This window comes from Dipodomys merriami, unplaced genomic scaffold (assembly GCF_024711535.1).
Source record: "Dipodomys merriami isolate MVZ:Mamm:240054 unplaced genomic scaffold, mDipMer1.0.p SCAF_5, whole genome shotgun sequence".
Taxonomy (NCBI): Eukaryota; Metazoa; Chordata; class Mammalia; order Rodentia; family Heteromyidae; genus Dipodomys; species Dipodomys merriami.
The window spans coordinates 51,510,826-51,528,216 of NW_027206068.1; the positions used below are offsets into that span (position 1 = coordinate 51,510,826).

Consider the following 17,391-nt stretch of genomic DNA (forward strand, 5'->3'; position numbering starts at 1 on the left):
GTCCCTTCCCAGCCTACTCCTTCTCTCACTCTTAATTTTGTAGGATATAATTTGGATTCTTGACAGTGCTCTCTCTCTCTTCCCCTCGTTTGTTTACCTCCTTCCCCTTGATCCCACTGCACCCCTTTCAAGTACTATTGTTTTGTTTTGCTGAACTTTGCCTTTGCCTTTTGATGTCTCCCACCTATGTCATCACAAAAATATCACTGTCCCACTAAGAAAAAAAGTAAATAGTGGGCTGGCTGTGGCTCAAGTGGTAGAATTGCTTGCCTTGAGCTGAAGAGCTGAGGGACAGCAGCCAGGCCCCGAGTTCAAGCCCCACCACCGGCAAAAAAAAGCAGGGGGGGGGGCGGATAAATGATGGTGAATTCAGCGTTTATTTTCCCTTGGTCTGTCATTGCACTATATTTGTATGTATATATGCTATGTGCCTAAACAATATATTTTACTGTCTTGAGTGAGGTGTTTTTCCCTCATTTCTTTTTCCTCATGACTCAGACACCTCAAGGTACATGCTTACATTATCCACTTTACTCTTTGTCACTATCTCCCCCTTTGGCTTTCAATAAAACATAAAGCCTATGTCATTTGAAAAGAGTTGTAAAGAAAGGTTTTAGAAGAAGATAGAATTTGGCATACCCAAGCAAGAAATGGGTGCCAGAGACAAGTAGATAGTAGAGTAACTACTGCCAAAGCAATGTAAAGATGCACGAGTAGGCTCTGACCATGGTCAGGATGACCATTGTCAGTTTTATTTGGGTCCTAGATGGTCAACTGCACCTTGTACCTTAATAGAGAAAATGGTAAATGGCAGCAGAGTTGAATGTCATACTAAGAAGATTGGGTCAGATATGGGGGCACACATGCCCAGAAAGCAGAGGCAGAGGCAGCAGACCCTGAAATCTGAGGCTATATAGCAAGTTTGGGCTATCTAGCACATTTCAGGCCAGCCTAGGCTACATAAGAGGAAAAAAATTAAAGGAAAAAGATTTTTACTGCAGGCTTCTGTAAAGCAATTACGGTTTTGAAAAAAAGGAATGACATCTCATGACAACTTTCATGCAGAAGAAGTAGGAGGCAGAAGGTATGAGTGAAGGAGGAAATCCTAGCCTAAGCAGGGCTTGGGTGTGGAAGCAAGGACTGGGACTGCTGGGAGCAGTGCTAGACAGAATTCAGCAGGAATTCATCATGACTTGGAATGGAAAAGGTTAGAGGAAAACGTGTTAGTGAGGATCATAATTTCAAAGTAATCTGAATGCATGCATGGTCATATTCATTAACCAGCACAGGCAATAAGGAGAGCTAGATTTATGAGCCAAGCTAATTAGCATATCCCAAAATTATCTCTCAGCTGTTATCCAGAAAATAATGATTAATTCCAGTCTGAAAATTAGGCGTTGGTATAAGATGTATAGTCTCTCCCACTCTCATGCACACATAATCACACACACACACACACACACACACACACACACACACACACACACACACACACTGGGACTGGCCTTGTGCAAGCTAGACAAACACTCTATCACTAAATTATACCCACAGCCCTTAGGATAAGATAATTTTGAGGGCTTTGTTGTAATTGTGCAATTTCAGAACATCTTCCAAAATAGTAAACACTTATAAAAGACATTTATGAGCTTCAAAAGCAGAGAGAAGTGGTTTCTGAGGCCTGTTCCCAGCATGAATTGAGTTCTATGACTGAGTCCTGAGTGTGATAAAACTTAAGTTGCTGTGAATCTTCTATGTGCAAATGCCTGAGTTCCTAGCACATTGTATGTGGAGAGTAAAGACTGATTTCCTCCTTCCCTTGATCACTCCCTATCCCTCCTTTATCTCTCTCCCATCCCTTTCTTTTATATCCCTTTGTTACTATAGAGAGAGAGTCACTCTGGCTCCTTCCTCCTGCTAGCCCAAAGACTCTGTAGAGTTCTTCAGTTCTCCAAATCAGCTTCTATTCCAGTTGTTTTCTGCCAGCTATGCTTAGTTGTGCCCAAATCACAGGGCCGAATGACCTTGAAGAATGCATAAGTAACAGGTGAATGTCTCTTCTTCCAGTTGAGCCCCAGCAACTGTATATAGAGTATTAAAGCTAGGCTATCCCATCTTCCCTGGACCAATGAACTGCAAACACCTTTACTCAGTAGCTTTAAGAGACACTGCGAATGAGACTAAAAGATATCCATGATGGAACACAGCTTCACCATTGCCATGTGGAAAACTTAAGCTTAATCGATTATATTATTAAAGCTCAAAGACGGCATAAAAATATTTAAGCTAGTTTTTGCTGCCCTGGCCTATCACTGAGTCGATCAGGATTCAGAAGAGGAAGAAGAGGAAGACAATGAGGAGGAGGAAGAGGAGGAAGAGGAGGAGGAGGAGGATTCCCTCTCCTGCAGTGCACCCAAGCTCTCCTCTGCAGACCTTGCTGTGGAGAAAATAAAAAAGTAAAAGATCTCAACTTCTCAACTTATTATTGCCGCTTGAACCTGACATGCTGTTTGTTGTTTTTTAGTTCCAAATTGCACATTTTTTAAATCAACAAGTTCAGTAGATCCTTACCCAACACTGTGCAGTGTCTTCACACTTAGGAATTTTATCAGAAAGTAAAAGGCATAATTCAGTCCTTCAAAAATTACTACATGAAGAGTTGGATTTTCCAAATAAAAAGGCATGAAGTGAATAATATAATTATTCCATTCACTTCCTTACATTCACTTATACTCACTTTGATTCAGAGTTCTATTATTTGTGCCTTGTCTATATGGGAAGAGGTACATAGAGGCTAAAAGCCCTTAGTTGTATCAGTCTCTCTATGTTAAAAAAAAAAAAATTCCAGTGAGTTCCTGCAAGTTTGAAGACCCTGTGAGCATCACTTAGTCATATCTGATCTCCAACCAATCCAGACCTCAAAGCAAATAAGGTAGGAAATAGGCTCAATGTCTATTAGCATTTGCAGATACACTATTTTTCCACAAGTATTATTAAATATTTACTGTGTGCCAGGTACCATGCAGAAAAGATAATAAGACAGTTTCTGTCTTTTGGATGGTAGCCTGCCAATATTTTATAGTCAAAGACAACTCACAGAAAATATTTTATCTCTCAGCAAATTATTTTATATCACAAATTAACATCTTTTTTTTTTTTTGGTTGGTCATGGGACTTGAACTCTGGGCCTGACCACTGTCCCGCAGCTCTTCAACTCAAGGCAAGCACTCTACCTCTTGAGCTACAGCACCACTTCTGGTTTTCTGGTGGTTTATTGGAGATAAGAGTTTCACAGACTTTCCTGCCTGAGCTGGCTTTGAACCTCGATCCTCAGATCTCAGCCTCCTAAGTAGCTAGGATTACAGGTGTGAGCCACGGGCACCGGCTACAAATTAACATCTTAATTATTTTGAGTATTATTTATGTCACAAAGTATTTTATAGCCCAACAAATTATTTTATTTTGTTGTGAATCCAATAAGTGGTACTATACCCTAGGTCAACTTTGAGGCATTACAGTTCCATGTTTGTCTACTCAATTTAGAGAAAAAGAATAAGAACTAGCAAGAAACAGAAGCCTTGCCCTAAAGAAAGTGGCTGCTTTTGCAGTGCAACACTTCAGATAGCCTTAGATTTAAAATTTGTTCTTTGCTCCTTTGAGCTGCTTCCCTTGGCTTTGGTTGTGTCTGCAAAATGGACCACTGATCATCAATGGAAACTTAATTATCAATTAATCAATTACTATTGAGTTGCTAATATGACCTTGTTATCTGCTGCTCTTCAGAGCAATCCATAGCATTTCAGTGAAGAAAGCGTCTAATTAAATAGCAAACTGACATCACTAATACTTCAAAATAAATACCTAGAACTAAAACATTAACAAGAGTCAATAGGTTTAGCCACTCTAAGACTCATAGTTTGCTAATTCATAGCCATTGAAAATAAAGAAATAGTTGTAGATGGAATAGAGCATTTTATGTGGCTTTTAATCATGAAAGTCAAATCCCACCATGTGACAGATGGTAAGGTTGTTGTACAAGATGAACTAAATTGGTTTGTTCTTAAACAGTAAGTTAGCTTGAGTTATATTATGCTAATTTTTAACTTATTATAACAATGGAATAATAGAGAAGTTCTAGCTTATTATTTTCCCGGACTTGTTGCTCCATACAAAAATGTATGTAAATTAACTTTTTCTCTCTTTTCCTTCCCAGGGATAAATTTCATTTCCTTAATATAACCTCCTGACAGATTACTCTATTTATCTCTCATAAACACTCCCCAATTTCTGCAGGAAAATAAAAAACTTAAATGATATTGTTCATATCTTTATATTTGTCTCCATCAAACTAGGATTGGATCACTTACTTGTTCATTTAGTTAATAATTATTAGCTATAAACTATGTGTGATATTTAGTCTACTAACCATATAGCAGTGAGAGAGTGGAGTCTAGTTGAAGAGAGCCATCGCAAGAGAAATTTCCCATTATCTTATATTGCATGAACAAATACAATGTTTTAACTATAACTGTGTTAATCTATGCTATGCTGTCTGTGATACATAAATGAAAGATATCACGAGAACTATAGAAAAAGAATTTGACCTTGAAATTATTGTCAGGGCAGGTTCCTGGAAGATGGTAAGCTAAATTCTAAAGGAAATATGAGTTCACAAGGTGAGTGCAGATGAAAGCAGTCATCCAAGAAGAGGAAACAGCATGTGCCATGGCTCCTAACAACAGAATACATGGCATTATGGAAAACAGAAAGCAGACTCAGAGAACAGGAGAAATTGGATAGAGGTCAGATGAGGTAAAGTGTAGCCTGCCATATTAAATGTGCTTTTATTTTTCCTGAGAACAATGGCAAGTATTAAGTGTTTAAAGTAGAGAGGCCATAATCAAATGTGTATTAAGGAGGAAAAAAGCCCTACTGCACAGGAAAGAACAAATCATCTGACAGGGATGATGGTGAATGTGATGAGTCTAAATAGGAAGCCATCGTTGTAATCCAGAAAAGAGGTGGGGACATCTAAGGTGAAGATTGTAGTGGTGCAGATTGGAGAGTACGAGATATTTAGGAAGTGTGATTGATGGAAATTGGAGATGGACTGTATAATGGGGGCTAAAGTAGAAGGAAAAATCTGGGATAAAACTTAGTTTTTAACTTGTGCACCTGAAGGGATAATAGAGCCATTCATGGATTTGTAATGTCATAACATCAGGACTGGGAAGGTTGGTCAGGGTGAGCCTGAAATCTCTGAAATACATGACTGGAGATACAGTTCTGTGTGTGTGTGTGTGTGTGTGTGTGTGTGTGTGTGTGTGTGTGTGTGTGTGTGTGTGTGTGTGTGTGTGTGTGTGTGTGTGTGTGTGTGTTCGCTAAATGGAAGACATCATAGAAGAGAAAGAAATTTTCAGGGTAGAGTATGAAGGGGCTGTGGAGGAATAGTCATTAGGTGTGACCTTGAGAAATTCTGGTATTGAAGCCAGGCATAAATGCTTCATGAATTTATACAATGGAGACTAAAAAACTTCTTAGAAGATATAAACACATTGGTCTGATAGGGAGGCATAAAACAGAGAGACTGGCTCATCGAATTGAGGAATGTTTAGTTATCATGTATTACTGAACAATATTTTTTAACTCCTTTCACTTGAAGTTAAACATAAAGATAGTTACCAGGTTGCTATTTGGCTTTCAAGAAACTTGTACTGGGATATCTGATGATTTTGTTTGTTTGTTTGTTTTGCCAGTGATAACAAATACATTTGGTATTTGCTCTTTTGTTTATTTTTATTTTTATTTTTTGGGTCTGGTCGTGGGGCCTCAACTCTGGGCCTGGGCTCTGTCCCTCAGCTCTTCAGTTCAAGGCTAGTGCTCTACCACTTGAGCCACAGCGACACTTCTGGCTTTTTCTTTTTTGCTTATGTGGTGCTGAGGAATCGAACCCAGGGCCTCATGCATGCAAGGCAAGCGCTCTACCACTGAGCCACCTTCCCAGCCCAGCCACCTTTCCAGCCCTTGCTCTTTTATTTTGAAAGATGTTTGTGTAAACAATTCTGCAACAATTCTGCAAGGTATGGACTTTTACCCACAGTATATAAGCATTTTGGACCAGGATGTGATGTGGACCCTTGAATCTATGCTCTTCTCTGTCTCCCAATCAGTTATTTATTGCTTGCCACTTCCTATGTTCTCTCCGCATGAAAAGGCACAGGGGCACACATTTTTAAAATGTGGTTATCAGATGAGTCTAGTGTTTATTATTCCAGCTGAAATACATCTCATAAGATTTCCCTGCTAGAAGCATTACAGTCTGTATTAGTGGATCAAACATTTAAATTATTTTTCTTTTAATAGCACCTGCTATGCTCCATCTTTTCATATGCACATGTTGAACCACAGTGCAAATTGTGGTAGTAAGGTTTGTCTCCAGTTTTCCAGTGTGTATACGCACATCATGCCTAGTAAAACTGGAGGCAATTCAGTCACTGGAAATATTTATATCTGTCTGCATTGTTGGTCTGTTTGTATTCCTCTCCAAGCTCTAAATAGACACAGAGAAAAGTTAGTTCCCAGCTTGTTTGCATCTGGACTCTTACGAATTCTATGGTCATATTTTATTCCAGACACTTCTGAGAAATTCGTCAGGCTGTGAAGTGCGCAGTGATGAATATCGAACAGAGTTTACCACAGCTTTGCAGCGTGTTGACTTATTCATGGGCCAGTTCAACCAGGTGCTTTTAACATCCATCTCTACCTTCATTAAAGGAGACCTCACCATCGCTAATCTTGGGACATCAGAGGGTCGTTTCATGCAGGTGAGTGTTTTCTGGGAGTCTCTCCTTTATTTGCTATCACACAGTTAAATTGTTTTTGTTTTTGCAGTCAGGTGTTTGTACGTTCTTACATGAAAATCACAGCTGAAGCTAGAGACACAGTCTAAAAGCCAAACAATAAAGCCTCCATCCACTTTTTATGGGTATGGCTTCTTTTTGCTAAACTTTTGAAGCTTTCAGTTTGTGGTCCTTTTAATTTTTATGTCTGGAATGGTTTGGGATTTTTTTCCATTCATAACTTGTATCACATGATTGGAAAGTAAAAATGAAACAATTAAAGCATTTCCAGGCGATGTTTTCCTATTCTAAGGGAAGCTGTGGATCAAAGGAGAGCTATTGTGTAAACCGTGCATCTCCATGAGAGGAAACATTCACATCATTGAGAAGTATTGGCAGGAGTTAGGAAGGGACGCTACCATCCAAATCTCATTGTGACTCTGGCTCTCCTGATTCTACAAGGTGGTGGGGTCAAACACAAAGAAGCTCAACTACTTTTTTAAAAAATGGTTTTATCAAGAAATACATTTAATAACTAAGAAGATGATTTCCATCCAAGAAAAAAATCACAGTTCATATAGCATTTTGCAGAAATTAAAGTGCTAGAGTGCTGAATTTATTTTGCTGCTTTAGCAATTATTGGTGCTTTCTCCATGAGTTCATTAGCAGGTACTTGACTAATGTGAATGACGATGACATCTATGGAAATGCTGAATTTCTGTGAATAGTAGTAGAACTTTCTGGTAAAAGGAAATGGTTGGTTTATAGTCGTCTGTTTATAGTTAATATCCTTGTCACACATTGGCTTTTAGTAAACCTTGCCTACTTATACATTTTATATCTGTGTTCTATTCTTAAATATACTGACAACAGTAGTGATATTGATTGTCACCATATTTTAAGACCTACTAATTACATTCCTCTGACTAGTTTACATGGTGGGATATTTTTAAAAAGTCATAAAACATGTAAGTAAAACCTTTCTTGCTCAAAACTGATAATACTGATCTTGTGAGCCTATATGCTCTCCCACCCCCAACTTCTGTTGCCTTATTGCTGTTAATTGTCCTTTTTCTCTTCCTCCCTTCTGTCCCCTAATCCAGTGTTGCTGTTTATCGATTTTACCTGTCTGGACCATTTAATTCTATCATTAACTTCTCAAAATCTGAAGGAGGGAAATCTAGACCTCCCACACTGACATGCTCTCTTGTGTATTTGTACGTATTATCCTTGTAAAATATATAGTATTGTTTGTGTTTATGTATGGGTTCAAGGGAGAAATACTGAGGTTTGAACTTGGGTCCTCACACTTGCTAAGCAAGTGCTCTTCTGTTGAGGCCACCAATCATTTTTTGCTTTAGTTTGTTTTTGAGATAGACTCTCACATTTTTTCCCTAGACTAGCCTTTCTGTCTCCTCCCACATACCTGAAATGATAGGAATACACCAGTTTGTGTTTTGGTGTGTCTTTATTTTTTTTCTTTTTTTCTTCTTCAGACAGTCTTAGTAACATTCCCCCCCTCCCCAGAACTAGCTTTCAACTTCATTCTATCTAGCTCTACCTTCGATTAGCTAAGATTATCGATGTGAGCCGCTACATTCACCTAGTATTTATATGTATTTTTAATTTCCATCGAGGTATCGGATACAATTACAAAGAATTTTCAGGAGCGTGAGAGACGCTTCCTTGTATTAGCTACCTGATGTGCTCACAATAATGGCTTTTCCCCCCTTATTTCTGCTTTTGTTTTTCTAAGTTTTTTTTTTCTCTCCAATTCAGGTTCATGTTAGCATACTTTCTATAATCACTTAAGGCTCAGTATTTTTTTTACATCAAATGTTCCTGGTCTATTTCCAGATGCGAAAGTTCATTAAAATCCCATTTCTTAAATAAAGAATCCATGCCATCCAAGAAATATATATATATATATATATATATATATATATATATCAGTTTTACTATAACAGTTGATTATTTTCTACTACTGTGTGTATTAAAAAGCAATCAAATATTACCAGCATCTAAAACAAAAGGTGAAAATAAACAGACCTTTATTTCTTAATAGTCCTGGTGGTACTGTTTTTTTAATAGATGGTATTTAAGTCATCAACATGTTTTGTGAGCCTACTACTAACTTTGCTTTACTAGGCCTAAATAACTGAAGCAGAGAAAATACAAGACCTGCATTTAAGGAAATAAAATTTTGGCCAAATAGAAGAAAACATTTATCTTGTATCAATAGTGCCTGTAAAAAAAAAAAAAAAAAAAAAGTGGGGGGAGGTGAGAATGAGGGCAACAGAGATCCACAGAGGAATAATTTATCTGACACTTTCCTAAGAGTACTCCATTAAGTTTTATATAAATAAACTTAAAGCATTTGAAGAAGCAGACAGTCAACATCTCTGAAATCCAGATTGTTTACAGCAAATAGTAGTTGGGGAGGAGGGAGAGGGCACTAGGAATAGAGCCAAGACAGTGAACTCTCCAGCTAGATCTACCAGAGCAGTGACTTCCTACCAAGTTCTGTAAATGTTTTGACAGGGTTAGAACACTACATCTGTAGCCAGGCTGCATTTCCACAACTCTTGTTTTAATAAATACTATACCATTTCTGTTACAAAATAGCATGGGGATATATATATATATATATATATATATATATATATATATATATATATATATATATATATTTCCCCTGCAAAGACAGCTGCCACACATGAAAAGGAAAAGAAAAATGATTTTACTTCCTTCCTACCCTGCAGCCTAATGGCAAAGTTACTTTGCAATGTTTCCCCCTTCCCTCCCCCCAAGAGTTTGCAGCTGTTTCTGCCCTTCCCATTGTGCTTGAGTTCAGCTCTGGCTGGGAAAAAGAGTCTGAAGTCCCAGCTGTTGGGTGCAAAGTGAATCAGGTATTTCACAGTGGTTATTTGATTAGAAAGAATTACATTGTTTAGCTAACAATAGTGTGAGCATGGCAGGGAGGACATTTTTAACATGTTCTCAAAGTTTATATAAGTGTAACTTATCTCATACAGGTGCAGCTATTCTAAGTACCCTGACGGGTACATCCTTGTGAGTCTCTATCTGTAGAAATGTGTCAATATAGATTTCAAAAATGGTTTTGATCTGTGTGATCACTCTCTTGGGATGTTTTGAAGTAAAATAATATGACGAGTGATGTTTGAGATAGTATAAGTAAACAGTGAGAATGAGCCTTCTTGTAAGGCATAGGGAGTGGAAAAATGTAGCTAAGGAGCCCTAGTATAGCCTGCAGGGCTACGTGGGAGAGGGAGGAGGGATTCTCATGAAGATCACAGGACTAATCATAGGGATTGCCTGGTCCCTTCTTCTGAGCTCCTTGGCTAATCTACATCCAAACAATGCTTGCTTGATTTTTTTTTCTTTCTTTACAGAACTTGTATAAGGCCTTTAATCTCTAAATGCAAAGCCTTGCTATTAAAATATTTGTGCATGACTGTCAGTCCATAGAAAGTGAAAGGATCCAGGATTGGGGTGGGTGGGGTTGCTGGACGCCTTTCTAAGGTTTGTTTCAAGTTCAGCTTCACAGACATTTACCAGCAACCACCCTGTGCCTGCTAACAGTGCCCACTGCCTGGGTACAACCACAGCTGCCAGTAGGCTCTATGATACATTCTTGGTTCTATCTCTGTTCCCCTTTTCCTTGCTCCCCGATTCCTTCATAGACATTCCTCCCCATACCCTCTCTCTTCTGTGCTTACCTGGACTAATAGAGGCCAGAAATAAAAGAGGTAAGAATCCACTAAAAAGACATCCTTTGCTCATGACCATCGCTTCAGACATGATGTTAATAATCAGTGAACCTGAGAAAAATGACCCCCATCCAGTAAGATTTGCTGTCTTCAAATTCCTTGGGCTCCTGTGCCACCAATATGGCATACCTGTTATAGAATCTCATGGGTATGTTTTTCATTGGAAGCCTGGTGCATACATCACATTTGGAACTGCTGTTATTATATACTATGGAGACACAGATCATGAATTCAGCAATATTATAAGCGTTAGGCAGAGACACAGGCAAATGAAGCTTAAACTCAAATATCATTTCTCTTTGGGGGTTGTTAATTCTCCCATCTCTTTTATAAAACATTCAGATAAAAATTTGATCTGCCCTTTGAAAAAAAAGTTTCCATCACTGCATCAGTTGTCTATTCTTGAGAAGAAAATATGCTCAAGAGCCCTGAAATTTCTTTTGTACCAAAAAACAACAACCAACTTATTGTAAGTAATAATTTCAGTGTTATATCCACAAAATATTAAGCTCAGTTCATATAGACTCCTAAAGTGAATTAATGCTTGTTCTTGAAGGACATATATTCTCTATACTATCACATACATAGAAATTTAAAACATTACAAATATCTGGAAGCATGGGGAAAATGTGAAGCTTTTCTTCATTTTGGTGTTGGGTAACAAGGAGTAACTGAAATATCTTTCATGGATGCATTTTAGGAAAACAAAAGACATTGTAAGACATGAAATATATTTACCAGTATTTCTTGAACTTTTATCATGTCAGCACAGATATTTTGTGCACATAGATTAGCAGTGCTATAATTAGTGCATCAATAATGTTGACCTGAAAGCATTGGTTATTTAATTGTTTTCTGATTTTTCTAGTCTATTTGGTTTCTAGAGGTTCCATTTTTTTGGATTCACTTTTAGCTCATTTCGAAGAATGAAAACTCATCAGCATCATAATTAATGAGTGAAATGTTTTGCCTTTTCCTAGTTCCCTGTTGACATTAAAAAAAAAAACTCTTATGCCTACTTACCAAAAAGAGGAAAAAAAATCAGAGAAAATTTATTTAATTCAATCTTGCCCCAGGCATTTTGTCTCCTAGTTTTAAATCTGAGCTGCCAATTCCAAACAGTTACTTCTACTTTCTACTCTTTATCTTTTTCTGTTTCATAAAAGTAAATGTATGTCTTAATTGAAGCAAGTAAGTTTTTTTTTACTTTCTGATTTTTTCCCATATAAACACAAATTTCTATCATAAACTAGTCTGTTCTAAAGCATGAGGTATCAGAAACCATATTTTGACATGCAAATTAAACTGTTGAAGATTATCTAAATTCTGAAATATTAACTAAGGCCTTCATCAAGGCTCAAGTAAGCTTCTAATTTCATACATTTAATACAGTAGAACCTACTGTGTGTCAAAGTGTATTCTGTTCTGGGTACCACAGGGAAGCACACACATTACCAGAAGCTCTAAGTTCACATTCACATATAATCCACTGTGTTTATCAGTAATGTCATCATCTTTACTCACACTTTTTTCCTTGAGCCTCAAATTTCAAAATTAAGCAGATTACAAAGGGCTGAAAATGTGGCTCAAGCAACAGAGCATCTGCCTAAGGAGGAAAAAAAATGAGCTTAAACTTAATACTGTGAAGGAGGAAAAAGAGAAGGGGGAGGAGAAAGAGGAAAAGGAAGAAGGAAAAAATACTACATGGTGGCACACATCTGTAATTCAAGCACTTGGAGGTTGAGGCAGAATAGTCAGGGGTGTGTGTGTATGTGTGTGTGTGTGTGTGTGTGTGTGTGTGAGAGAGAGAGAGAGAGAGAGAGAGAGAGAGAGAGAGAGAGAGAGAGAGAGAGAGACAGAAGAGAAAGAGACAGACAAACAGGAGAGAGAGACAGACAGGAGAGAGAGAGAGAGAGAGAGAGAGAGAGAGAGAGAGAGAGAGAGAGAGAGAGAGAGAGAGAGAGAGAGAGAGAGAGAGAGAGAGAGAGAGAAAGAGAAAGAGAAAGAGAGAGTCAGTCAGAGAAAGAGAGAGGGAGAGAAAGAGAGTGTGTCAGTCCATCCCAGGGCCTGAACTCAGGACCTGGACACTGTTCCTGAGCTTTTTTTTAATCAAGTCTACCACTCTACCACTTGAGCCACAGCTCCACTTCCATCTTTTTGGTAGCTAATTGGATATAAGATAATATAAGATTCTAACAGACTTTCTTGCTTGGGCTGGCTTTGACTCACGATCCTCAGATCTCAGTCTCTTAAGTAGCTAGGATTATAGGTGTGAGCCACCAGCATTGGGCAAAAATAACCAATCAGAGACTAGACTAGGCTACATACTAAGATTCAATCTCAAAAGAAAAAGGAAAGGAAAGAAGTGTAATGCCAACAAAAATTTTAGTGGTCATTCAGGCATCTCCAAGAATATGACATAATATAAAATATTCTTAGCCCACAGCCACTAATGTTAAACCCTCAGACTGGCTATTTTCTGGTAACTTCCAAGGGCCCCTCCCTCTCCTTCAGGGCCTCCACTCTCCCCTATCCCACTGCCACACCTTTACCTCCTTCCATAGCCTGCCCCATGATTTACCTACTACCAACAATCAATCACCAGCTCTCCCAAGCACAGGCCCTGGGGCATGTACATCATCTCCTACTTTGACTGCTTAGCCTATCAAGAATCATACATGTTCCCTTCCCATTCCTCCTTGACCTCTGCCTGTCTTGGATGCTGTTTACAAAGGTCCAGTCTGACCATGAGGAAATGTTCTTCAAGATACTAATCAGGGGTGTCTAAAAGACTCCTTCTCCAATAGGAGACTTTGAACCTCCAGAAGTACCTTCCTCTTAATTTTAGAAAACATTTGGCAGAGAAATACAAGCAAAAAACACAATGAAGTACCACTTCACACCCACTAGAATCAACAAAATGGAAAATAACAAGTGTTGGTGAGCTTGTGGAGAAGTCAGAACTCTCAAATACTACTGGCAAGACACTGTGGGAAACAGTTCAGCAGTACCTTAAAAGACCAAATACAGCATGCTATAAGGCACAATGATTCTATTACTAGACAAGTATACAGAGATACACATGTTCACACTGAAAGTTCTACACAAGGTCTGGGCAGGGTACCCAGGGGGCAGAGGGGGGATAACTGTAGTCTGAGGTTGTCCCCAAGGAAAAACATGAGACCCTATCTGAAACAGACTAGAGCAAGAAAAGGGATAGGAATATGGCACAAGAGGTAGAGCAACCACCAGCGTAACAAGTGGAGGCCTTGTATAACAAAAAGTTATACATAACTGTTCATAGCAGCATTGTTCACAATAGTCCAAAAATGTAAACAACCCAAATATCTATCAAGTGATTAAATAGATAGCTAAATTATGGTATATACCTATGGAATAAAATATTATTAAGCAGGATATGCGTGAATAAGCCTTAAAACATTTATATTAAGTAGAAAATCATATTCAATTTATATGAAGCATTTAGAATAGGAAAAATCCTATATAGAAATAGAAAATATGAGTTGTCAAGGGCTAGAGGATTTGGGAAAAAATGAGGGATAATAATTAAAAGGTGTATGGTGTTTGAGAGGAAAAGAGTAATACAAATGTTCAAAACTTAGTTATTATGATGATTCAACAAATCTATAAATATTCTAAAATCCAGTGAATTGTCTGCTTAACAACAACAAAAATTATCCACTCAAGAAAACAGACAGCCACATTCAAGTATTGTATGGTAAACTGTGTTCATAATTGTTTAAAAAATAAATTCAAAAGTAGCTTGATTTAGAATAGAACTTTATGTAGGGTAAGGAAATCTAAACTCTATATATTTGTAGAATTTCACCTAAAACCATTTCATTGAGTTTACAAATTTTTGGGACCACATAACAACAGTTTTATTTATCTTTGTCATATCATCTCCCTATTTGTTGCAAGAGATCATGTGAAATAATAGCCCAACAATGGAATAAATTCAGATCCCTCCCTCTTCTCTCAAGACAATGTATTAGTCCTGCATTCTCAAGAGTAGTAGAGGAATAGGGCTTATGATCTAAACACTAAAGACACAGTAAAAACTCAAAAGATAATTGCCAGTATACTATTACACACTAATTATTCTGAGATTGCCAAGTGATTTATCCTCAAAATTAAATTTCATGCCAAATTCTGGTCTGTCCCTAGAAATATCTCCCTGACAACAAAAAACAACTCCTAAATCCTTTAAGAATTGCTTCAGGGGCATTTTGAGAGCTGAAATGATTACTGAATTATTTAGGATACTGGCAGCAATGGAAAAGGAGGAATTGATGCTAGAACTGCATTCTTGGCACTTTAATACAGTAGATGTCTTTACAGAGAAAGGGCTAATGATCAACTGAAAAGGTATTTACCTCTGTGGTCCAATCTCTACTCTACATTCCAAAGGTTCATCCCCTTTTCCACAAGGCCTTCTTGCCTTCCCTTTCTGCCCATTTTCTATACCAAGCAACACTCATGCTAGCTCATGCTTAAAAGTAGAACTTCACTGGCTGAGCTAGTCACATTTCCTCAGAGCCATCAAAATACCATTTAGGTGGAGAGGCTTAGGCACACTTAACTTGTGCGGCCAAGATTACTGAAACAAGGAGTAATTGACAAGGCAAATATATTGTGAAAGTAATTTGAGTGCTTCAGCTCACCAGAGCTCAGACTTGAACCCTTTTATTGGTATTTACTCTGGTGCTCCAAGAATCTAGTGGCTGAGTATTTAAGAACAGGTCAAACACAAGGATTCTGGATGAAGTAACTTGAAAACTTAACTCTTTCTACCTTAGGATCTATGTTGTATTTTCTTTAAGGCAAATAGTAGCTACCTTACAGGGTAATTCTGAGGCATCAGTGAAATCTCTATTTAAATCACTTTGCCTAGCTTAGCCTGGCTTGATTAGACTCCCTATTCTCAAAGTACATTTTCATATGTATGAAGTTTCCAGACAGAAATGTTTGATGGGAAAAACAGTCAATCCAAGACCAAGGTGTTAAGAGCTTCTTTATGAAAAGAAAAAGAACCATACTTTATGAGAAATAAATATTTGGATATAGACTTTGGATATTTGATAAAGTTAAAGAAGGCAATTTAGTAATTAAGATTGATTGCCTAATATAATTATGGGAAGACCAAGAAGGTAGGAACAAGAAGATTAGATATAGAGTGATATTAAGGCTCCAAAATTTCACTCCTGACATATCATGTGACGGTGGCATTTAAAAACCACAGAACATCATTTCAAAGGGCTCTGGGGATATCTAAATAGCATGGTAAAAATGAAGAGACAGAGACAAAATGTAAATATTCATGGAACTAGTAGTTCATAGTGACAAATAATCTTCAGTGAAGAGGAAAATACAGAACAGGTGAAGAGTAGAATTGTAGTATGAAGACAGGCTGATGTTTTGTGTTGATTTTGATTTGTGCATAAGAAAAGGAGGTTTTTTTTCACCTTTACAGTTTGAAATGATTGGCAATGACAAGGGAAATGTGGAGCAAAGTGAAAAAGACAAAATGTGAGATACTAAGCATTGGAAGTGAGTTAAGATTAAAAGCTAGACAATTGAAATCTGGGTATTAGAGAAGAAAAGGTTAAGAATTCTGATGCCTGATATATAACCAGCCCCTAGTTAGAGATAGGGTTGGTAACTAAATTCTTTTACACTTGCCTGCAAAGGTTAGAAGTGCCTATTGGGCTCTAAATTTAGGAAATAACAGTACTTTCCATCTTGACCACATGACTTTTGAACCATCATTTAACTTCTGTACAAATATAGCTACCATGCTTAATGGAGATGTTTTGAAACTGTTGAGTGCTTGCAGTAGAACAAATGTTAGAGCCAAAATGTTATGATGTTAAAATTTTATGGCTCAGTGGTGTGAGCTTGGTTAGTTTCTTGATTCACAGTCCACTCTGAGAACAAATTAGGTACTTTGGAAATCTTCCTAAATTGTTGCAGGTTACTCATCACCACTACTGTCTTGGGGAAAAAAAAAAAAAAACAACTGTTGTTTCCCCCCCCCCCCCGAACAGTGTTATGTTTGTATGTTTGTTAGAATACAAAGCAGTTATTCCTCTAATTTGCACTCTCTTTTTATGAATATGAATAACAAACATGATAAGTTAGTGAGTTTAATCCTTCTCTCAGATGCCCATGTCTGTCCCATGATTTTCAGAACCAAGGCAAACAGATGCACTTTCAGTGCAATGTAAAAGATTATTAGAGATGTCAGGCAATTTCACAGAGCAGATTTCAAGCCCAGATCTGTCTCAGCCTCCTACACCCTCATGTACATGCAAACTGATGGCCTACTTACCAGTGACAGTCTCTCTGAAGCACTCCTAAACCCTCGTAAAATCTGCATTCAGCTCAAACAATTATCATGATCTTATCTCAGTTGTTGTCTGCTGACTCTGAATTTCATCCCTGGGTTATAGAACTTTACATAGCTGGGAAAGATCCCCAATTAGAAATATCTGAAAGCCGTACTGACACCCAATTCTCAAATCTCATTTCCCAGGCATTATTTAAACCAGCAGGCCTTATTTTGAAGCTGGTGTAAGAAGCAGAACTTTATTTCAATAGAAGTAATAACATATCATGGGACAATAGCATATAAAAAATACAGTAACTACATCATTTCCACGTAGCAGGGGGCCTATTTTGAGCTCAAAAGATTCATAAATACGGCTTAAAAGTGGTAAAGCCGGAACCAATTCCAGGTTTCC

At 37.7% G+C, this 17,391-nt stretch overlaps 1 protein-coding gene across 2 annotated transcripts in view; it reads left to right on the forward strand.

Annotated features, from left to right (window-relative positions):
• The window catches only part of Met (MET proto-oncogene, receptor tyrosine kinase), a 137,171-nt gene that overhangs the window by 77,263 nt on the left and 42,517 nt on the right, over positions 1–17,391 (forward strand). For both annotated transcript variants that reach the window (XM_069996618.1, XM_069996617.1), the window contains one exon: positions 6,630–6,821. In XM_069996618.1, coding sequence (XP_069852719.1) covers positions 6,630–6,821 — 192 coding nt within the window. The remainder of the gene's footprint in view (positions 1–6,629; positions 6,822–17,391) is intronic.